Below are 24,199 nucleotides of genomic sequence, written 5' to 3' on the forward strand. Positions count from 1 at the left end.
CACCTTTGGCAAGTTGTATGAAAGACTTCTGGTCAACCGCCTCGAGTGGGAGCTGGAACATAGGGAGGTGCTCTCACCGAGCCAGCACGGTTTCAGAAAGAAAAGGTCGACGGTGAGCGCTATGATGGAGCTGTGGAAGGCAGTTCAGAAAGCTCAGGGCAGGTGGTGTCTGGCAGTCACACACCATGAACGCCTTCAACATGGCTGGATGGAAACAAATTGTGGAGGATCTCGAGGCCTCCCAGGTTAGCGGGTATCTCGTGAGAGTCTTCAGGGATTACCTCAGCGGAAGGACGGTGAATGCCGGGAAGTTTAAACATAGATGTGGAAGGGGGGTCCCGCAGGGCTCGGTGGCCGGCCCGGTTCTTTGGAACATCTTTTATGATGAGGTTCTGCGGCGCACATTGCCAGAGGGCGCTCGTTTGATTGCATACGCGGCCGATCTACTTATGGTGGTGGCAGGAGATACCAAGGATCAGGTGAGGGGGAGAATCGAAGCCGGTGTGGCGATCGTGGCACTGTGACTGGAAGAGAGGGACCTCCAGATCACTCTGAAGAAGACGGAGATGGTCGTCCTGAAAGGACCAAGGTCAGCCAGCGTGACTGTCACAATAAAAGGGGCAGAAATAAAATCAGACCAGCATATGGACTACCTAGGAGTGAGGTTCACAAGAGGAGGGGAGTTTTCAGGTCATATCAGGGCGGTGACCGATAGAACAAGGGCAAAAGTTGAAACGATGAGGAAGCTGATGCCAAAAATCGGTGGCCCAGGATATGTGACGCGTCGCATACTTTGCTCGGTAATGCATGGTCAGCTCCTGTACGCAGCAACAGTTTGGCGGGACGCACTGAAGGTGCAGAGAAACATGCAGAGAATGGTGTCTACGCAGAGGCTGGGCCTGCTGCGTGTTGCGTCTGCCTACAGAACCGTCTCGGCGGAGGCGGTCCAGGTTATATCGGGTTACCCACCGATTGACCTGATGGTGGCCAAGAGGTGCTTCCTTTATACCGTGGGGGGAAGGCTGCCGGGAAACAGGAGAATGGCCAGAGTAAGAACGATCAAAAAGTGGCAGGAAAGGTGGAGGAGAGAGGATAGAGTGGCGGGTTGGACCTGAAGACTGGTGGTGGACTTGGTGGGGTGGATCGGATGCGAACATAGGCGGACAAACTACTTCTTCACGCAATTCATGACAGGGCACGGATCTTTCGGTTCGTACACGTTGAGGATTGGAAAGACGCAGAACGACAGATGTCCTGTATGCAAGGATAGGGATGACCCGGAGCACATGTTATACCGGTGCAAAAGATGGAAAGACCAGAGAAATGACCTGGTGGCGAATATCGGCCAATTGCCCCCTGTGGAAGAAATTATAAGGAGGATGGTGGAATGTGTGGCATACTGGAAGGAGGTCTACGATTTCGTAACCGGAGTAATGTGCAGAAAGGAAAGAGAAGATAGAGAAAGATAGGGGTGAGCAATGTGTTTCGTACTCGAAAGAATTCGAATATTTTTGTTGTTGTTTCAATTCGAATGGGTTTGATATATATGACTTTTTCATTTTTCGATATTTTATTGGGCACATTTTTATATATCAGGCCAACGAGTTGCGTTCACTATATGTTTTGAGATACGCATGTGCGTAAGAGTTAAAACGCACATGTAAGAAGACAGTATGAATCGAACCGCTCTCGTTGAAATATCGCTTTTTCCGCATGTGTTTCAAGTTTTCGTTGATTTCACAAAAATCTCTACAAAAACGCTTTTGGATTCTTTTGTGCTGTTACCAAATAGCCAAAGTCGCACAGGAACAACTCGCAGTGACATTAACCACCAGAAGAAGGGCCCTTCAAGAAGCAGCACCATCAATCACAAGGGTAAGTGAGTGTGATTCGTTGGTCATTTCTTTCTATTTCATCTATAATTGAAATTTTAATAGCTACATTGTGAAGGGTCATATATCTCGCAATATTCACGACTAATTTTGAAAGGAAAAAAGGACATCAGTCCATTTAACATCTCTCCGGCAAATTTAAATATCCAACAATTAAAGCTGAATAAAATCTGAGCTTTTAACATGGTCCTTCGAGCCGGATCTTGAAGCCCTTTTTTCCTTTCGATTTTGGTCGAAATTTCTCAATTTTTTCGAAATTGGATTTTTTTTCTCGTTCTCGGAGTCTGTTATAAGTGCTCAGTCTCGCATTGTTACACCGCATATCACCTTTAAATTCAATTTCCATTCGAAAAATACATTCATATCAGAATTGCATCCAAAATTGCCACAAAATTTTCAAAATTTCCATATTGCGTTTTCTGAAATAATTTCATTTAATATATTAGCCATATTGATATTTCATGATATCGTTCTTAAACATATGAACATGTTCAGCCGTTATCATTAAACTCTGTAGTTTTCAATTTCATTGTTTGCGCATTTCATAGCATTGTTTACTTTCTTGTTCTGAAACTGGTTTTTGGGGTTAACTTGATCAGAGGCACGTATTTCGATAAATATTGCTGTTAAGATTCAGTGTTCGATTGAATACCTATAAGTAATACGAAAATTTATATTATAAAATGTCTGATAAGTTACGCAGGCAGATCGCTCTAAGATTGAGTTGTATTAATGAGATAAAAATAATCAATGATTTAGCCATTTTTGCAAGAAAGGATGTGAAATCGCACACTAGATTTAAGGTACGGTACCCATCTCTCGAATGTTTGAATGAAGAATTTCAAAAGTTTCATGGTGCAATCCTCTCGCTTTTATCAACAGATAAAGATGCTGATTTGCATGTAGAGGACGCTCTTAAATGTCAGTTTTTAGAAATGTTTTATGATATTAAAGCTATTTATGCCGAATTATTTGAATTTGACGCAATGTCACCTTTGACTTCAACTGTTTCACCGCTAGATAGATCAAGTTCTGATTTACCGCATGTAAAATTACCTCGAATTGACTTGCATAAATTTTCTGGCGATATTCGTGATTTTCCTGCTTTTAAGGATATGTTCGACGCATTAGTTCATTCCAATTCGAGTTTGAAACCTGTTGAAAAATTCAATTATTTGATTTCCTCTTTAACTGGTACTCCGTTAGATCTTATAAAACATTTAAAAGCAACAACTGAAAATTATCTGTCAGCGTATGATACATTAGTTAAGCGCTATACAAACCCACGGGCTCAGGCTCGAGCATATTGGTTACCAATTGAAAATTTTGCTCCGTTGAAATCTGAAAATCCGTAAATTACTGGATACATTCTCGATAAATTTGCAAACTTTAAAAAACATGAACGTTGATATATCTTGCGACTTTGTTCTGACTCATATGCTATTGTCTCGGTTAGATCCTGAAACTGCACGAGCTTTTGAGAGGGAACACGGTTCTACATCAATCCCAGAATATATAATTTTGTTTGATTTTTTGGAACGCCATTGTAATGGTTTGAGTAATGTCGCAGGTGGTAACAGTAATCAAAAACCAATCTTAAAAAATAAGCCTGTGCTCTCTGGAAAAGCGTCGAACAGTTTTCTAGCATGTCAAGATGTTAAAATGCCGCAGTGCTTAGTTTGTTCAGATAATAATCATCCAATTTATACTTGTTCGCAATATACAGGGTGTTTCCTAAACATGCGGCAAAAATTCAGAGGGTTGTTCCTTGGACTATTCTAAGAATATTTTGTCCTTTGATGATTTTTGAAAAACCTCTTTGTTTCGAAGATACAGGGCGAACAACATTTTTCATATTTTTAAAATTAATAATAGTTTAAATAAAAATGCGTACCGCACTGTGTTTACTAAGTAGGTACAATTTATTTTTAAATTTGTTTAACAACATTCCAATTACTAAAAACGGCCAGTTTTTTGACTAAAAATTGCTAATACATCACAAAACGAATTCAAATGAAAACCGTGTTTAATCTGTATTCCTTTACCATCTGCACTTATCAATTTTTAGTCAAAAAACTGGCCGTTTTTAGTAATTGGAATGTTGTTAAACAAATTTAAAAATAAATTGTACCTACTTAGTAAACACAGTGCGGTACGCATTTTTATTTAAACTATTATTAATTTTAAAAATATGAAAAATGTTGTTCGCCCTGTATCTTCGAAACAAAGAGGTTTTTCAAAAATCATCCAAGGACAAAACATGCTTAAAATAGTCCAAGGAACAACCCCCTGAATTTTTGCCGCATGTTTAGGAAACACCCTGTATAAAGAAAACTCCTAATGAAAAATACGCATTTTGTAAAAGCCATAATTTATGCTTTGCCTGTTTGAGTGGTATGCATGTTCTAAATAAATGTAAATCTATTTCTTCCTGTCGAAAATGCGGTAGTAAGAAACACCACACAACGCTTCATTTTGAAAAGGAAAACGTACAATTTCCGACATCGGAAAACGCTAATGAATTAATTATTCGCAACCAAAACCAGAATGAAATGATAATACCCGATCCTGGTTCGCTGATTTCTCCCACTTCGATGCCATCCGTCGAGAACTCTTTCACCCCTTGCGCTCCACAACAATCTCGCGTTGTATTGGGTACTGCAATCGTCGAAATGCAAACGAATGATGGTTCATTTAAAGAATTCCGTGCATTATTAGATTCAGGTTCCAAAATATCTATTATTTCTCAGAAATGTTTCAACGCATTGAATATTTCGAAGGTAGTTTCTTCCTTGGTGATAAATGGTATCGGAAATACGCAAATACCAACAAAGGTATTGTTCAAATTTTTGTCAGACCTGTAGGAATATCAGATGTAATTTTTACTGTAGACGCTGTGATACTTCAAAAGATATGTAGTAAAATTCCCGCTTCTCCGCTGGATCACGCGTCTTGGACATATTTGCATGATCTTGAATTGGCTGATCCCCAATATTTTGTTCCTAATGAAGTTAATATTTTACTCGGCGCTGATATATTCGCGAATCTTTTGGCGAATCATCTTATTTTAGGCAAGGACGGAGGTCCTAACGCACTTCGCACTATTTTTGGTTATGTTTTATTAGGTAAAGTCGACACAAAACCTGTTCAGTTAAACGCTCATTCTCTCAATGTCGCGTTATCCGAAAATAATTTGGATAATACTTTGCGAAACTTTTTTGAAATTGAAACTTCACCAACAATCGCGAATATTCTCGACGAAAGTGAATGTGAAATTATTTTCAAGAAAAGTTTTTATCGCATTACATCTGGACGGTATGTAGTTCCGTTGCCATTTAAAGAATTGAATGCATGTTTCCCTGAAAGTCGAACTATAGCTCTTCAACGTTTTTTATCACTAGAACGTCGTCTCCTTCGCCAACCCGCACTTCATCAGCAATACTGTGCAGTAATTCAAGAGTATATTGACTTAAATCAAATGGAGGTGGTCGAAGTTCCTCAGAAGAATATGAATTTTTTTTATTTACCGCATCTCGCAGTTTTACGCCCAGATCACGCTACTACTAAACTGAGAATAGTTTTCAATGCTTCAGCAAAAATGCCAAATAATAGGTCCCTGAATGATGTATTGTATGTAGGTACCAAGTTACAAAATGACATCGCTACAATTTTATTGAACCTTCGTTTACATACATTTTGTTTCACAGCAGACATAAAGCAAATGTATAGACAAGTTTTAGTTGATCCAGCACAAATAGATTATCAGCGCTTAGTGTTTCGCTTTTCCCCGCGAGATGATATATTAGATTTACGCATAAAAACGTTATGTTTTGGTGTCAATTGTGTACCGTTTCTTGCATTGCGAGTTCTTCGCCAATTAATAAAGGACGAAGGTCAAAATGTTCCTTTTGCTTCCAATGCTTTGTTGGAGGATACGTATATAGATTACGTTTATACAGGTAGTAATTCGTTGGAAAATGCTTTAAAATTGAAAGATGAATTCAATGAAATTTTGCTGAAAGGTGGATTTCAATTGCGCAAATGGTCTAGTAATAACCATGAATTTTTGAGCACTTTACCGAAAGATCATATTACCTCTGAAACGCACTCTCTGGATAATAAAGATAACGTTATTTCTGTTAAGGTTTTGGGACTAATTTGGGAGCCAAAAAATGATTGTTTTCAATTCAATGTCGAAGTAGCTGAACGAAGTTGTTCAAAACGTATAATTTTATCTGAATTAGCAAGGATATTCGATCCTCTCGGGTTTTTAGCGCCAATAACTTTTTTATGTAAGTCACTTATTCAAAAAATGTGGATGGCAGGCTTAACATGGGACGAGTTGCCACCCAATGAAATACTATCATACGTACTTGGAAAAGGTACAAAAATGAGTTGAATACATTATCAAAAATAAGAATTTTGCGTCTAATACAGATTCCTCAGAATGGTCGCGTTGAGTTGCATGGATTTTGCGACGCTAGTGAACGCGGCTACGGTGCGGTCGTCTACTGTAGAATAGTAGACAATGATAAAAATATAAAAATATTTTTTCTTTGCGGAAAGTCGAAGGTTGCTCCTTGTTCCAAAAAAATTTCTATTCCTCGTTTAGAATTATGTGGATCAGTGCTTTCAACTAAAGTTATGGAATGGATTTTGAAGATTATCAAGGATAAAGTAAATTTTCATTCAATCAATGCGTATTAATATCGTCGCCATGTCGAATGGTCGAGGAATTTCTTGCTCCCAGTGTTCAAGTAAAATTGATAGACACGAAGATTCAATAAATTGTAAAACTTGTGACAGTGCTTATCATATCAAGTGTGTTAACTTATCACTAGAAGAACGCAACAAAATTCGTGAAAATAGTGGCAAAAAATGGCTATGTAAGGATTGCTGTCGATCCAATTCAAGTGTACTGACGGTCTCGGATCGGAATGCAAAATCAGACATGATCCAATTAACAAGGGAAGACCTCGCAATGCTGAAAAAGGAAATTGTGAGTGAAATTTCTACATTGTTCCTAGATGAAATCAATAACCTCAAAAAATTGATAATAACACAGAATAAACAAATGAATAATCTCTCCGAACAATTATCTTCTTTAAAGAAACATAATAAAAACATTATCAAAACTCCACGTGTTGAGAATGGTGCGGACAATATGATACATCGGATCTCCCACGGCGAGTCATCTTTGTCGATCGCCCAGGTTCCTAGCATCTGTCATTCCGATGATACAACAATAAGGAAATCTGATGAAGAGTCGATCGTGAGTGTTGTTCCGACCATTGATAAGTCATCGGAATGGAATATTGTAACCAAGGGAAAGAAACGAAGGAAATCGGATGCCCCAACAATAAATCAATCCAACCAAAATAAAACACCCTTAAAATACTTACCCCCTTCTAAGAAGAAACTGAATCCCATCATCGGTACCCAAGAAAATAGTAGCTTACATGTTGTTCCAAAAAAGCTTGTTTCTCACCTACATGTCACCAGATTAAGTCCAGAGACTACAATAACAGATCTGCAAGAGTTCTTAAGCCAGCATTCTACTGATGTAACCATTGAAAAACTCAACTCTAAAAAACCTGAAGTATATTCGTCGTTCAAAATAACATTACCTACAGGCCAGCTAGACAAAGTAATGAACCCGACATTTTGGCCTTCTGGAGTGGCAGTGAACAGGTTTTTTATGAAAAGTCGGTTTACGAATGCCAAAAGCTAATAAACAATACCACCATCAAAACAAAGGAAATAAACTCACCTGGAAAGTTAACAATCATTCAACTCAATGTCCAATGTATCTCTAACAAGATAAATCACCTAGAAGTCTTTACAGAACAAGAAAATCCTGATATATTGAGTGTTGTGGAACACTGGAGTGCTCCTTTGCAGATACCTTCGATTTCGCTGAAAGGATACACTATGGCAGCATCTTATTGTCGACCAACGAGGCAACATGGAGGAACAGCTATTTATGTTCGATCTTGCTACACTTTCGAAGAGATCGAACATGTGAAGAAGTTTACTATTGAACTACAATGCGAATTTTGTGCCATTACCCTGAAAAATGTATCTTCGAACATTTCTATTGTAAGTGTCTACAGGCCTCCTGGGGGAAATCTTGAATTATTCTTCAATACGCTTTCATATGTGCTTGATTTTTGTCTCACTGGTTCAAAAACTATTTTCATTTGCGGAGACTTTAATATAAATTATTTTGACTCGCATAACTACCTTAATTATTTTATTTTAAGTTTCAATCTCAATGTTACTTCTGAGGAGGCAACGAGAGTCTTTGTCAACAGAAATGGATCTATAAGTTCCACAAAGATCGATTACATCCTTACAAATGCAAACCAAAAGCTTGTAAAAACTACTGTTCACGACTGCGATATTGCCGACCATAGGGCAATCAAATTGCAATATTTTCATGATTCCAACACTTTACCAACTAAACCGGTGACTCGGACATATCGCCTCCTCTCCGAGGAGAATCTGCGCTGTCTTCATTTGAGGACTGAACGCACTTTCTTTAATAGCGTATTTAATCACACCGATCTAAATAGTGCTTTCAATGAATTTCTCTCCATCCTAACAAGTTTAATTGATTCTTCTTGCCCGGTCAGACGATCCAGGTTCAGAAATTCCATACGACATCAATGGATTACATCGGAAATAAGGCAAGCAGGCAGTGATCTAAAGAATCTCCACTGGCTGCTTCGCAATTCGAATTCTCCGAATGTCAAAGCTCTGTATTCGTCAGCGAGAAAAGAATACACGTTTTTGTTGAAAGCAACTAAGAATACCTACTATAAAAATCTGCTGCTGTCTTCTTCTAATAAGAATAAGACTGTATGGAAAATAGTTAAAGACGAGATGTGTCTACGTTCTCAAAATGAAAAAATTGCCCTAAAAATAGATGGAAACGTTGTTTCTGACTGCGGTGAGGTGGCTGAAGCGTTTGCCAGATATTTTTCTACCATTGGCAAAAGAAGTGTATATGAGCACTATGGTGCATACAATTCTACCTCCTGTACAACCGAGAGGTTGGCTGACATTAATTTTTTCTTCTTCCCGGTCATGCCTGAAGAGGTCTTGAGAGTGATAAAGAGCCTTAAAAACAGAAAAAGCAGTGGGTATGACATGGTTTCGCTAAGGATTTTAGAAGTCGTGGCTGAACAGATTTCTAGCCATATGGCTTACTTGGTCAATCTCTCGGTCACCTCCGGCGAATTTCCGTCGGTGCTCAAAACTGCAAAGATTATCCCTGTGCATAAGAAAAAATCTAGAGAGGACATTTCTAATTACCGTCCGATATCATTGTTGAGTACCTTGTCAAAGATTATCGAGAGATTAGTTTTTGACAGAATTATGAATTTCCTTGACAAATTTTCTATCATAACGAACTGCCAACACGGGTTTAGAGTTGGCAGGTCTACTGGAACAGCGGCATGCGATTTTGTTAAGTTCGTATACGACTCTCTGGATAATGGCGTTTCGGTGGCGGGAATGTTTTTTGATGAATCTCGTGCATTCGATACCTTAAATATTGAATTCATCTTGGACAAGCTGTATAGTCTCGGATTCAGAGGGATTTTCCTTGAATGGGTTCAAAGTTATTTGACAGATCGTAAGATGTTTGTTCATGTAGGAGAAATAAATTCCGATAAATACCCTGTTGAAATGGGTGTACCTCAGGGATCTATTCTGGGTCCTTTGATATTCATATTATTCGTAAATGATATCCAAAGTTACTTGAAAGAAAAATTCGAAAACTTAATCTCGAGTATTCGGATCCTGCAGTTTGCGGATGATTCATCGTTTCTCATTGCCGCCCCTGGCCTAGCGGAATTGCGTGTGAGATGCGAGATGCTCGTCCAATATTTCTCGGAATGGTGCAAAAAAAATTTACTCATTCTCAACATTGAAAAAACGGGCCTACTGTATTTTCAGACTCGGAACTACAGTAACGAACTCACTTTGAGACTCCCTTATGGAGACTTGAAGTCCTCTGACTGTGTACAATTTTTGGGATTGCGAATTGATAACACGCTCAACTGGCGAACTCACTGCGCTTATGTTTGCACTAGATTGAGTAGTGCATTTTTTGCATTGAAGCGACTAAAAAATATTTTGCCTTTGGAATCACTGATAGGAGTATATTATTCACTAGCCTACTCCCATATGAATTATAAAACCATTCTATGGGGAGAATCTCCTAGTAAGAGTGAGGTTTTTGTTTCTCAGAAGAGAATCATTAGGTTGATGTTCGGCTTAAAACCCCAGGAGTCTTGTAGACCATCATTTATCAAGAATCGAATACTTTGTTTTCCTTGTATTTATATATTTAATTCCTTGCTGTTCATTCGTAAGAATATACATAGCCTAAAAAAGTGCTCTGAATATCACAAGTATGATACCAGACATAAGGAAATAATCTGCTTACCAACTCACAGAACCACGAAATTTCAACAGTCACCCATGTATGCTGGTATCAAACTTTTCAATCACCTACCAGAGCGAATTAAGCATCTTGAATATTTAAGATTTAAAAAAATTATCAAGGATTTATTACTAGAGCAGTGTTTCTATAGCAAAGAAGAATATTTTTGTTTCAGGTTGATTTGAATATTTAGTTTGATTTTTTTCCTGTTTACTTAATTTCTGACCTGTCCTATATAAATGTAAATTTGTCTTATGGGATGCAATAAATGATTATGATTATGATTATACAGACTCAGAAATTGTACTCGCGTGGCTGAACTCATCGCCTCATAAATGGCAAACTTTTGTTGGAAATAGAGTTTCTTTCATACACGAACGACTTCCTTTTTCTCACTGGTCGCATGTAAAATCTGGTGACAATCCTGCAGACTTGGCATCACGAGGTCTGTTTCCATCAGAGATAGTTTTTAACGAACTATGGTTCCAGGGGCCTAGGTTCTTGCAATCGAATATTGATTATTCGACCAGAAAGAATTTCTCGACTCTATAAAATCAAAACTTTCAGATTCACCTACTTGTTCGAAGATATCCGAATCCGATATTGTTGTTAAAAGATTACCTCAACAATTCGTTTATATTATATTTCTAAAAAAATTTTGTGATGAATCCGTTCTTCATGAAAATTTATTCGAAACATTATTCAATCTTCGACTTCTTTTGAGATATTGAATTGAATAACATTTATTTGCAGAAAATCCGTCCATGGAAACGGAAGTTATGAGCAGAAATAATGTCCCAATTTACCTAATGAATGGAAATAATATCACACTGCAATACGTTTTTCAGTTGCCATCAGCGATAACGAGGGTCAGCATTGTTCGCAATAAGGCATATAAAAAACACACCGTTAACGAAGCACACGTTGTATATCATGAACATTTTCATGGAAGAATGACATACGGCATTATCCTATGGGGTGCATCGCCACAAGCTGGGAGTATTTTCTTAAAACAGAAGAAAACAATTCGATTGATCGCTGGTGTTGACAGAACTGCGAGTTGTAGACCACTGTTCAGGAAATATGGTATAATTACTGTTACATCATGTTACATACTCGAGTGTCTAATGTATGCCTTCAAAAACAAGAACCACTTCAAACAACATCAAGAAATTCGCGACCACCACACAAGAAACGAGAGAAAAAATGTGTTACCCTACCATCAAATCAATAAAACCCAACGGACTGAAGATGTTCAACAGGATGCCTGAGCATTCTACTCAATGGACGAATTTATGAATTACAAATTTGAAACAAACCCTAAATTAATTTATTTAAAATAATGTTTGTCTTTATATATATATGGATATTTATATTTGTTTTATGTTCTGTACTATACCTATTACTATTGTGAAGAAATTTTTTTTTTATCTATATTCTTTTTGACATCTCCTGTAAATTTTTGAGAAAAATAAATGAATATGAATATGAATACGAAAAACTAGATCCGGCGTATTTATTTTTCTTTTTGTGTTCGTGATTTCGAAGTGAAATGAAACTCGAATTTAAAGCAGTGTCGACGATTACATCGTGAAAATGGGTCATTTTCAATTGTCATTTCAATTGGAAAGTATCAAAGTGACGTGACGTGGCCCTCCTAGAGAAGATTTACCGGAAGATACATGCCCTGTCTGTGCCCAATCATTCAGATCATATGCGGCGATGAGGTTGCATCTAAGCAGAGCGCACCCTGAATAGTATAACAGAGGCTTAAACACCGAGGTGGAATCCCGCTCCCGTCGCATGTTGTGGACCGACGGTGAACAAGAGACAATGGCAGAGCTTGAGGTTGAATATAGGGGTGACCAGCTGCTGGATTATCTGGCGGGAAACCTGGATAGGCTGAAGGAGGGAGTTAGGAAAAAAGGTACAATGTCACGTACCAGAACATCACAGACAGAATTGAACTGGAGAAGGAAACGAGAGCACGGGAGTTAAAGGAGCACAATGTTGTGCCCATACCAGATCTCACTACAGAGCCAACTACATCTGGGCTGGTACAGTGGTCAGATGATATGCCATATGATGATGCGGATGAGATGATGGCTATCGATGCAATGGAGGACCAAATATTGAAACATCTCATGGGTCTTTGTGTCGGAACCGATGATATTTCGGCGGTGAGAACTTGCCAGGTCGTCTGCATGAGAGAAGGAGACTGGGAGCCGGAGCTGGATAAATAGGTCGAGGATATCTGTGTTGAGTATGGAAAGAAGATCAGCAGACATTATTATGGGGTCATAGTCCCGGATTGATGAGTGTTCTCTTGAAACAAAAGAAGCTGTCAGAGCCATTTTTGGAGTCCCGAGAACGATATCGTGCAGAGAGTTGTTCCGTTCATTGGGTATACTCACCGTTACCTCTGTATATATACTTACCTGTATACTGCATGTCTACGACAATAGAAGTAAATTCAGAACAAATAACGACCATCATCACTATACTACAAGACACAAAAATGAACTTAGCATTGAGTTTCATCGACTCAAAAAAACCCAAACAGGTACTAACCATTTTGGGGTTAAATTTTATAATAGACTTTCCTCGAAACTGCAGATACTTCCAAGACATTTATTTCGGAAGAAGATAAAGGGTGCATTGGTGGAGAATGCTGTGTATAGCTTTGCAGAATTCTGGGACATTAAGTTTGAATGAGTATACGTTGTGTTAACTAGTCTTTACCTTATTAGTCTTTACCTTATTTGTGTGTAGATTTTACCATTTTATTTCTGTTTATATATATATAACTTATTAATTCAATTTTATGAACTATTTATATATTTTTTGACCTGCCATGTAATTGAATTGATGGTGAATAAATGATGATGATGATGATGACAAAGGAAAGTGCAAAATAACAGGCCATATGTAAAAGCGGGAAGAAGAGTTGTAAGAGCAAAATTGTTCAAATATATGCAGGAGCAATTCAGAGGAAATCAAAGAAAACTCGCATCTGAGATAATTGATGATATAACAACAACGGGAAACCAACAACCAACCAGAGAAAGCATCAAAAGAGAGTATGATCCATCTTCACAGAGAACACTCTTGTAGAAGATAAACCCCTAAACGACATGGTCAAGGAACAAACAAACATATATGAGCCCATTGACAAAGAAACCATTAGAAAACATCAGGACAAAATGGGCAAGACATCTGCCGGATTAGATGGTATTGATTCGAAACAATTGGAAGAAATACCAATTGAAAAACTGGAGTTCCTTCTAAATAATAATAATAATAATATTTATTCGGAAATACATATATATACAATTATAAAGGTATTTGATCTTGAGACCCTATGTAACCTAAGCTTAGCGCTTGTATGCCACACAACGTCTCACAGTTACCGAACATCCCAACTGCATATAAGACAACCCAACAATTATCAAACTAAATAATTAACCCACAAAAGAATCCAGGAAGGAGAAAAACAGTGAGAAACACCTATGACATACTGTGGAATAATATTTTTATTTTTTCTGTTATTTGTGTTTATGAATCTTAATGATAGAGGCAGTACCTACATTGTACAATTTCGGTCCGAGATATTCATGATTTCGTTGTGAATGGGTTTTAAAAATAAGTGGCACACGTAGGTTTTGCTGTAAACGATTTCTTGTGGAAAAATTATGTTCAATGAAGTCCTTATTGGTATCTATTTGTTGAATTAGGCATTCCGAGATATAAAGTTGTCTTAAATTGAGTTTTTTACATTTCTCAAATAATAACTCAGTGCTATGTGTTCTTTTGACATTCAATATTATTTTCAAGATGAATTTTTGTATTATTTGCAGTCCTTCAAGTGCGACATCGAATAAGCCCCCCCACACAATAATGGCATATCTTAGCAAAGACTCTACAAGCGAATCGTAAATTTTAAGCATAAAGGGTATAGTTGTTACTTCACATAGGTTATAGAAAATATACGCTAAGTTCTTAAGACGTGTCTTCAAATACTCCACGTGTACATCCTATCTCATAAATTGGTCAATATATATGCCTAAATACTTAGTGCTAGCAACCCTACCTATTCTGGGGCACGTGCAATTCGAATCATCACAGTTTGATGTATGTACCGACAGTGCAGAAAAACTAGGCTGATTGCTTCTCATCAAGGAAAACGTGATGAAATTGGACTTTATGGTGTTGAGCAGGCTTTCCGCCAGCCAGGACTGCACAACCCTCATACTCTGCTCTGCATCTCTATTCACCTCATTCCACGTATCTCCTGTGAAAAACAACATGGTATCGTCTGCGTAAGATATAATTTTACCGTTTGATATCCTCAAGAGCAGCAATTGGTTTACGTAAATTAGAAATAAAAGAGGACCCAAAACAGTTCCTTGCGGTATACCCATTTCTACAGTTCTTCGTTCACTCAAACGTCCCTTTAAAGAAACTCTCTGTACTCTTTGTTCCAAATAGTTTTTGAGCAATAACAGACAACTACCTCTAATACCCGCTTCCTCTAGTCTATCAAGCAGTAGCTCATGCGATACCGTAACAAAAGCTTTTGCCAGGTCCAGAAATACTGTCATACATTTTTTGTCCTTGTTCATACCCTCTATAAGTAATGAAAAGAATTGTTTCATTGCATCTTCAGTTGATTTTTCCTCTCGGAATCCAAATTGGTTGGAGCTTAAGATATTAGAATGTTCAAGAAACCGTGATATTCTAGTCTTCAAGCATTTTTCGAAAATTTTCGCGGAGTTATTGATCAATGGAATCGGCCTGTAATTAGTAAGTTTCTTTTTTTCTTTCGATTTGTGCACACATATTACAAGCGATTTTTTTCATTCAAGGGGTATAGTTGGAGTCTCAAATACTAAATTAATAATATTAACTAATGGAGCTACAAGATGTTCGTGTATTAATTTCAACAGTCTATTAGAAATACCGTCTGGACCTAGCGCAGCATTGTTTTTGAGAGAAGCAAACATCTGTATTATTTCATTCTTATCTACCGGTTTTAAGAATAAGGACGAGTTATTACTTTTAAATTTAAAATTTGAATTATTTGATTTTTTTTATTACAGACGCCATATTTTTCCCAATATCCACAAAAAACTCATTAAATTTATCTGCCATCAACTTATCATCAGTGAAAGTGTTCCCCATGTCATCTACAATCGATCTCGGCGAATTTCTTTTTTTTTGCTCTATTTGTTATTTCGTTTATAACCTTCCACGTCTTTTTAGAGTTTTCGCTTGCGTTTTTAAGTTTATCAGAATAAAATTCTTATTTAGTTTGGCGAACAAGACTATTTAATTTGTTTCTATATAGCTTATAATTTCCCTTATCGAAATCCGTACCATTTAATAGAATTTTCTTTTTCATTTTATCTCGATTTTTCATTGAAGTTATAAGACCAACAGTTATCCATGGTTTAAGTTTCTTCAGGCGCCAATTTTTATGTATTTTTCTGTATTTACTCGATTCAATGAACTCTGTGATCTTATTTTCAAATAAACCATAAGCTGTCTGTGGACTCCGACTGTCTAGAACGCCTTTCCAACTTTCTTTATTCATTTTATTTAACAACACGTCATAGTTTATGTGGTTAGTTACCTTGTAATCCGCCTGTTTACTTCGTTCAGTACAATCGTTTTCTATTAACCTAACAAATAAGCAGATTGCATAGGAGGAAGGAGGTTAACCGTTGACATAAGCGCGTGCTTCCTTTAAATTTTCCTTTAAATTAATTAAATAATCTAAGCATATACTGATATTTGTGTGAGTAAATTTCTCAATTCCCACTAATTATTTGTGGTATATTGAATTTTCAAGGTAGGACTTTCTGGGGTCAGTTATATTTACTCTGGTGTCATCTCTACCTACTGATAAGAGTTCCTTTTTTATTGGATTGGAACTCGGGGGGGTCTGATGACCCCCCTAGATCGCCTTTGTCTCCCAAAGCGTTTAATGCACTAACACCTACATCTCAAAAAATACTAAACAATTTGAACCTAGGTAATGATGGTTCTAATAAGGAATATCACTCCCTAGCTGACTTAATTATCCTTTCAAGTGAAATTCAGTCGGTTAGAGCAATTTTAACCGATGACTTGGAAGTTCTCAATGAGGCTGAAGAGCTCTCCCAGTCAATTTCTCGTTTAATCAGATTGAACGCTAATGCCCCCAAAAAATCTAAACTTGAATTGAAATACAGTTTGAATGACTTTGGCCCATTTATGGTGATAATTGAATCTAATGCTGTTGGTAATATCGGCAATATCCATCCTATGAATTTTGCCAAGAAATTAGCCGCCTCAAATGTCAAAGGAATTAAAAATAAAGCTAAAAGAGGTAAAAAAAAAATATCTATTGAATTTGATCTCCCTGATAGGGCGAACAATTTTGTCACTGAGAATCCCTTCTCTGGTGACCCTGCAATAGACGTGTTTATTCCTTCAAGAATGGTTACAAGCAAAGGTATTATTAAAAATGTTGGTTCAGAAATTACTAAGGAAGACATTGAGCTTCATGCCCACTACAAAGTAAAAATATTAGATGCCCGACAACTCAATCGAAGAACTGTCACCGATGGCATAGTTTCCTACGTCCCCTCTTCTACTTGGATTCTTACTTTTCAGGGCAAAAATCTCCCAGAAAAGATTGCCCTTTGGGGCTGCTTAAGGCACGTTTCTCTGTATGTTGGGCCAGTTATCCAACGCAACAATTGTCTGAGGTATGGACATATCAAGGCCAATTGTAACAATCCATCCAAATCTAAACGTTGCAGGAAATGCGCTGAGAGTCATGAGGAACAAGAATGTCCTGACCCCTCCCATCCGAAGTGTGTTTTCTGCTCTGGAGAACATGCCTCTACTGATCGCTCCTGCCCAGAGTTTCTACGCCAGAAACAAATTAATAGATTAAAAGCGGTAGAAAACATTTCGTATTTTGAGGCTGTTAAAATGATCCCGAAAAATTATAATGCAACTTCTCCCCTCTTGCGTAATGACCAATTCTCTTTTGATCTGAGGCCTCAGCTGTTTCCTCAGCTCCCCTCAAGACTCTCTAACTCGGTTAGGGATTCTGCTGTTATTTCCGTCCATGACATAAGAAATCTCCTTGACAATGGGACTTCCACCCCTCTTTCTTTTTCCACAGCCTTGAATAAGAAAAGGAAGAAAAATCCGCAATCTCCAGGATATGATCGAGATATTCATGAATCTCAGTTATTCAACACTTCCCTTCCCTCATCCCCAATATTTGGGAGCCCTTCTCATTCTCAGAGTGACCAAATACCTTCCTTTTCTGGTTCCCCTCTCTCAGATGAATTAATATTTGAAATTTTTTCCAAGCGTCTTCAAAATAAAGAAAATTCCGAGTTTATGAAGAGTCTTACTGTATTATTTAAAAACAATTATCCTTCAAATGTTCTAGAAGATAGCATTCCCATTCCCACTGCTGAAGAGTCCATATAGTTCTCAAATTTGTTCGACTGTTCTCTTCTTCTATCTCAGTCCCTCTCACCTCCCTCGGCCTTACCATGTTAGACATTATACAGTGGAACATAAGATCAATTCACTCTAACATTGACAACCTGAAATTGCTAATAGAAGAGAACTCCCCCAGTGCAGCCATGCTTCAGGAGACGTGGCTTAATGAATCTCATAATCTCAGGGTATCAGGATTCTACTCTCTCAGACAGGATCGAAGCGATAGAGGTGGTGGTATTGCCTATTGCCCTTCTAGTCAAACTTGACCTACCATTTGTTCCAATTGATTTTTCCAACCTTCTTGTTCCTGATACAGTTCAGCTCCAAGGTATCAAAGTAGCCTCTCCTCTGCTTTCTATCATTAATGTGTACTGTCCCCCCAACATCAACCTTCTGATTTCTTTTTGGAGCAACCTGATGGATAGCATAACTACTCCATTTTCGATTGGTGGTGATTTTAATGCCCAGAACCCTATTTGGGGTTCTGGTTCTCGGAATTCCAGTGGTAAAGTCCTTGAGGATTTTATTCTAGGTGAGGATATATGTATCCTAAACAATGGCTCTCCTACAAGAAACTCCCCCCCAGGCGAAAATCTTAGTTCCCCAGATATTACATTATGTTCTAGATGTCTAAGAATCAACTCCCAATGGGAAGTAATTTGTGACCCGGGAGGAAGTGATCATTTTACACTTATGACCTCTCTCTGTTTTTCCCCTCTCTCGTCCCCATCCTCTCATTCCCGATTTTCCTCCAGAAAGTTCAACACCGCCCAGGCAGATTGGTTCAGATTTCAGGAGGTAATTGACAATAATATTCAGAATAATCGCCCTAATTCCATTCTAGAATTTAGAGATCTAGTTGTTGAGGCTGCTGAATTCTCTATTCCCTTGAAGAGACCTTTCCAACCTTCTTCTTCACCAACATATAGGAAATCGTGGTGGAATGATGATCTCTCTTTAGCTGTTAAGAGAAGATCTGATGCTTTCAGAGCTTACCTTCGTAATCCTTCAATGGAGCAGTTTCTCTCAGCTAAAAGCATCCAATCAGCAGTCAAAGCTAAGATCAGAAAGGCCAAAAGAGAATCATTCAGAAGTTTCTGCGAAGGTCTTTCGCCTTGTAATGGCAGAAAATTGTGGTCAGATATATTCAGATTCAAATATGGTTGTAAACTCTCTGTTCCTCAAACTTCCTCCCCCACTTGTGGTCAAGAAATCCTCTCTCGTCTGTGCCCTCTTTCAACCCCTGCTACAGTTCAGTCACCAGCTCTCACTAACTACTCTCCTGCTCCTTTTTCCCCTATCACCCTCGATGAACTGTCCTTGTGTATTAAGTCCAAGAAGGAGTCAGCTCCAGGCAAGGACGGTATAACATACAATTTGTTGAAGTCTCTCCCAATCCAGGCCAAACAGGTGCTAGCTGAGTTATTTAATGATCTGCTTTCATCACCTCAGATTCCATTATAATAATAATAATATTTATTTCGAAAATCTTACACATACACTTTTACAATATATATATATATATATATATATATATATATATATATATATATATATATATATAATCAGAACGAAATATATGTCAAAGAAAAAAACAAATATAAATTCTATGTTGGAGAATTGAGATACTCATGGATTGTATATGGTTCAAGATCTAGTAAAAACTTGTATAATTCTTTTTTGAATCTATTTTGTTGATCAATTTGCCTTATTCTTGGTGGCAATTTGTTATAGTACTTCATGCAAGAATACTTTGCTCCTCTCTCCGTTACAGTCAATCTATGAACTGGATATACATATAAACAATTTCTATTATTATGAGAATGTGATGGCAAATTTGAACTGAAGTAATCTCTATTCTTGAAAAGAAACATTATACACTCTTCAATGTGTAGCGCTATTACTGTTAGAAAATTGCTACTCTTGAAATAACCTCTGCATGAAGCTCTAAAATCAAGTTCATTTATTGTCCTGACTGCTCTTTTCTGTGTCTTAAATATATTGTCCACTGCTCTGACACTACCATAAAAAATTAAACCATATCTAACGAGGGATTCAAAATTTGAATAATAAATCATCTTCAGGCCATTCTTGCCGAGATATTGTGACATAACTCTCAAAGTATAACAAACCGAGTTCAATCTCTTATTGAGGTCTTCTATATGAGCTTCCCATGATAGAACTGTGTCTATCGTTAATCCTAAGAGCTTAGTTTCAGTACTTATATTAATTTCAGATTCATTAAGTTTTATTGTATTTGGACACTCAAGGTTAGATCTGTTGGTTTTGAATATGACACAATTCGTTTTATTTTCATTTAAAATCAGTCTTTCGTTTGAAGTCCATTCAGAAAATAATTTAAAAATCCTATCCGAATCATTGAGTAATGATTGCATTTCTTGAGCAGTTATTAATATGTTCTTATCATCGGCATAGTTAGTTAACAAGCAATTCTGTCCAACAATACACTCCCAAGCGTCATTAATATATATATTGAACAAAATTGGACCGATTATACTTCCCTGTGGAATGCCCATCTCAACCATCCCTATCCTTGACTTCACAGATACTCCTTTTTCAGTAACAACAGTCTGCTGCAACCTTCCCGATAGATACGACCTCAACCAGGACACAACAACCCCAGTTATCCCATACAGCTTCAGTTTCTTCAACAAAAGCTGATGATTTACACAGTCATAAGCCTTTGTCAGATCCAAAAATAAACCCATCACGTAGCTTTTATTCTCCAGTGCTTGTAAGATTGACTCAGTAAATTCATACAGAGCAGTCTGAGTTCCCCTTCCCTTCATGTAGGCATGTTGGCCCCTATAGAACATATCATTATCCAAAAAGTACTCCATCAATCTGATACTCATGCATTTCTCAAACACTTTGGAAAAACACGGCAGCAAACTTATCGGTCGATAATGCTCCACACCTGACCCATCTCCTTTTTTATGTAAAGGCCTTACAGTTGCCAGTTTTAATTTGTCTGGAAAAACCCCTGTTCTGAAAGATGTGGTGATGGCAAAAGTTAGGGGTGAAATGACCTCATGAATACAAAATTTCATCGAAGAAGTTGGTATTTCATCATAACCACTACTGTGTTTATTACTCAAGCTATTCACTACTTTTATTATCTCAGTTTCTGTTATTGGTTTGAGAAACATTGATCTATCTGCTTGCTCGAAATAAGTTTGGTGGTCTCCTACAGGTGAAGCAGACAACAAGTCTGCTGTACAGTTCAGAAAATGACTGTTAAAATGATTTGCAATCATCTCACCATCTCCATCCATCTGGATATCTCTGGGTATACCTGAACCACTCTTTACGTTATTTATTATGGACCATACAGTTTTTGTTCTATTGTCTGAGTTTTCTATTTCTTTTTGAAAACGTTCTGCCTTTCGTTTTGCAAGTGTATCTTCATATATTTTTTTTGCTCGTTTATACTGTGGTTTGAATGTTGTATCTACCGAGCTCATCACATATAAAACATCCAAGTGTCTCTTACATCGTTCTATCTCTGGGTCGTTCCTTATTTGCTTTTGTGGATTATTTCTTTGTTTAAATCTTCTAATGGGAAAACTGACATTGAAATGATAGAGAAAAATATTGTGAAAATTATCCCATATTTCTTCTGCATTATTTGCATTGTATACCCTAGTCCATTCTTCTTCCTTGAGTCTAGTTTTGAAATCCAACTTGTTAAAGTCATTAAAAATTCTCTTGGAAACAAATTCATTGTGTTTTTGGATGAAGAAACTCATACTTTGTGCTGCATGGTCAGAAATCAAATTAAAATGCACCTTAACCTCACAATTTTCAGGATAGTTGGTAAAAATATTGTCTATCAAAGACCTACTGACATTTGTAACCCGAGTGTATTCTTTAACCATGGGAAACATGTTGTATGAATTTAATAGAGAGAATAACAGTTCTTTTTCACTACTTTTATCTTTTTCATGCATTGGGATGTTGAAATCACCCACTAGGAATATTCGCCCTGGAAACGAAACGAACTTATTCAGTATGTCCTCCAGGCATCTCAAAAAATCCGCTACCACTCCACCAGGTGTGTACAGACACATAATAGCAATTTTTTCTCCTTGAATTATGAACTGGCATACGCTGCATTCGCAGATTCCCTGTTCTGAAAGAGCTGTAATCGTTTTGAGTGACTTGAATTGTGTACCCTGTCTTGCAAAAATCGCACTTCCACCATGCTGGTTTTCATTTTTGCGGCAAACAGCCTCAGCCAAGTAAAAATTGTTGATGCCGAAGTTACTCAGTTGGGTCTCTGTTTTCCAGTGCTCTGATATACACAAGAATAAGCAATCAGGAAAATCTTGAACAAATTTTTCTAATCTATTAACACAATTGTCAATTGACTGAATATTTTGGTGAATAATTGTTATCTTAGTACCTTTAGAAGATTCAGATTTTCTTGATAAACACTGAGTATTACACCCTAAAGCTACATTTTTTAGTTTTTGATCATCATTGTTTGAGTTGACGATTTTGATTTCGGTTGAGGTTCTAAAAAATGTTGTCCTCTCATAAAATTGAATCTAGCAAAGGAAATACCAACAAGCCAGAATTCATTTTTGTATACTTCCTCTTTAAGTGTTAAAGGAACTCCTACCATAAAGCTCTTGAAACCTGCTTGATTTGACCTCGTTTTCAATAACATCACTGATATTTGATCAATTTCTGAATCGCTTTTAGCTGATATATAATTTTTTATTTCTTGTTCTTGGACAGATTCATTAACTCTTGAGATAAATAACCATATCTTCTTTGATCCCTTGTTGGGCTTGAATGATTTAAATGTTGACTCATCTACTTCTATTCTGGAACCAACATTCACTTTCTTTTGCCGTTTACGATTTTTCCTTATGACTTCTTGAGAGCCGTCCTGTTCATTTAGATCTTGTTTACCTTTCCTTTCCTTGTTTATATTTACATTATTGGCAATGTGTTTGTCAAGGATCGTGACAGATGCGCAAGACGTCGTAGTGTCCGATTTTTCTACCGTTGTGGTTAATATGGAATTAATAGTATTCTGTGTTTGTTTGTCTGTTTCAAGGTTATCGTTTTCTTTGACAGCATTGGTATTTACCATTTCACTCGATGTTGTGTGTATCTTTATATTGCGATTTTTTTTACGTGGAACATCTTGACTATGATTATTTTTGTTTACGTATTTATTTTCAAGGAAACCAACTTTTTCAGTCAATAATTTGTTGTATTCCTTCAGTACTCGATATGCTTCCTGACTTTCTTGCAATAATTTCTTCAGAAAATCATTTTCCATATCCGATAATTTATTTTGCGTTAAAACTTTCTCATACGCTGTTGTTTCATCACACTTCTTCTCACATGGAATATGTTTACATTGGGCATTTTTATTGTGAGCTGCCGTTGTTATACACGACGGATGAAAACTTTCATTGCATTTTGTACAAAGAACGAAATCAACGACTTTCTTGGCACAATAAGCGCATTTTTGATCCACAATTTTCTTTTCTCTCTCGGAGCGTAAATTTATATCAACCTCACTCGTCGACATATTGCGACTATATTATCTCTGAAGGATACTATCATCATTCCCATATGCAAGCCGGGAAAATCCCCAGATGACCCCTTGAGTTTTCGTCCCATTGCTCTCACCTCCTGTCTCCTTAAAGTTCTTGAATCTTTGTTAGCCACCAGATTAGAGAGAGTGTACCAGAAATCGATAGACGATCGTGAACTACAGTTTGGTTTCCGTAAAGGAAAGTCCGTTAATGATGCCCTTTCATTCATGATTTCAACGATTTATGCCTCCTTCCTCAGAAACGAGTTCGTGATAGTGGTGTTTCTGGACGTCAGAAAGGCCTATGATTCGGTTCAGTTTGATCTTCTCGAACGTACTTTACTTTCTGTGGATCTCCCACTCTCGGTTATTGAACTTATCAGATCTCTCGTAGTCCAGAGAAACATATTCCTGGTTGATCCCCTTATAAAGGAACTTATTGGTCCAGAGCAATCGAATATAGGGTTGGCTCAGGGCTCCCCAAAGGCTCCAATACTTTTTAACATATTTGTCTGTGATCTCCCTAATGTTGTGAATGTTCCAGGAGTTACAACTCTGAAATTTGCAGATGATAAGGCAATAATTGCTTCTGGTCCTACCTTTGATTCTGCATTTGAAAAAATGTCCAAAGCCTTGGTATTGGTAGAAAAATGGTCAATGGCAAAATCCCTCCAGTTATCTCCGGAAAAATCCAAGGCATTATGCTGCCATAAAAATGAGGTCCTTCCACTTAAGCCTCCTTTTCGCCTTTTTAAAACTGCCATTCCA

At 37.4% G+C, this 24,199-nt stretch overlaps 1 protein-coding gene across 1 annotated transcript; it reads left to right on the forward strand.

Moving 5' to 3' along the window:
- The first annotated feature begins 566 nt into the window (after positions 1 to 566).
- On the forward strand, positions 567 to 1,115 carry LOC123686565. Its single transcript, XM_045626792.1, has one exon. It carries the CDS (start codon positions 567 to 569, stop codon positions 1,113 to 1,115), a length of 549 nt encoding a protein of 182 aa, XP_045482748.1.
- The last annotated feature ends 23,084 nt before the right edge of the window (positions 1,116 to 24,199 follow it).

The sequence above is a fragment of the Harmonia axyridis genome, chromosome X, assembly GCF_914767665.1.
Source record: "Harmonia axyridis chromosome X, icHarAxyr1.1, whole genome shotgun sequence".
In the NCBI taxonomy this organism is placed as follows: Eukaryota; Metazoa; Arthropoda; class Insecta; order Coleoptera; family Coccinellidae; genus Harmonia; species Harmonia axyridis.

Bases quoted from the DNA above. Each gene is read 5' to 3' on its own strand.
- LOC123686565 (XM_045626792.1), top strand. From the start codon at position 567: ATGGTCGTCCTGAAAGGACCAAGGTCAGCCAGCGTGACTGTCACAATA.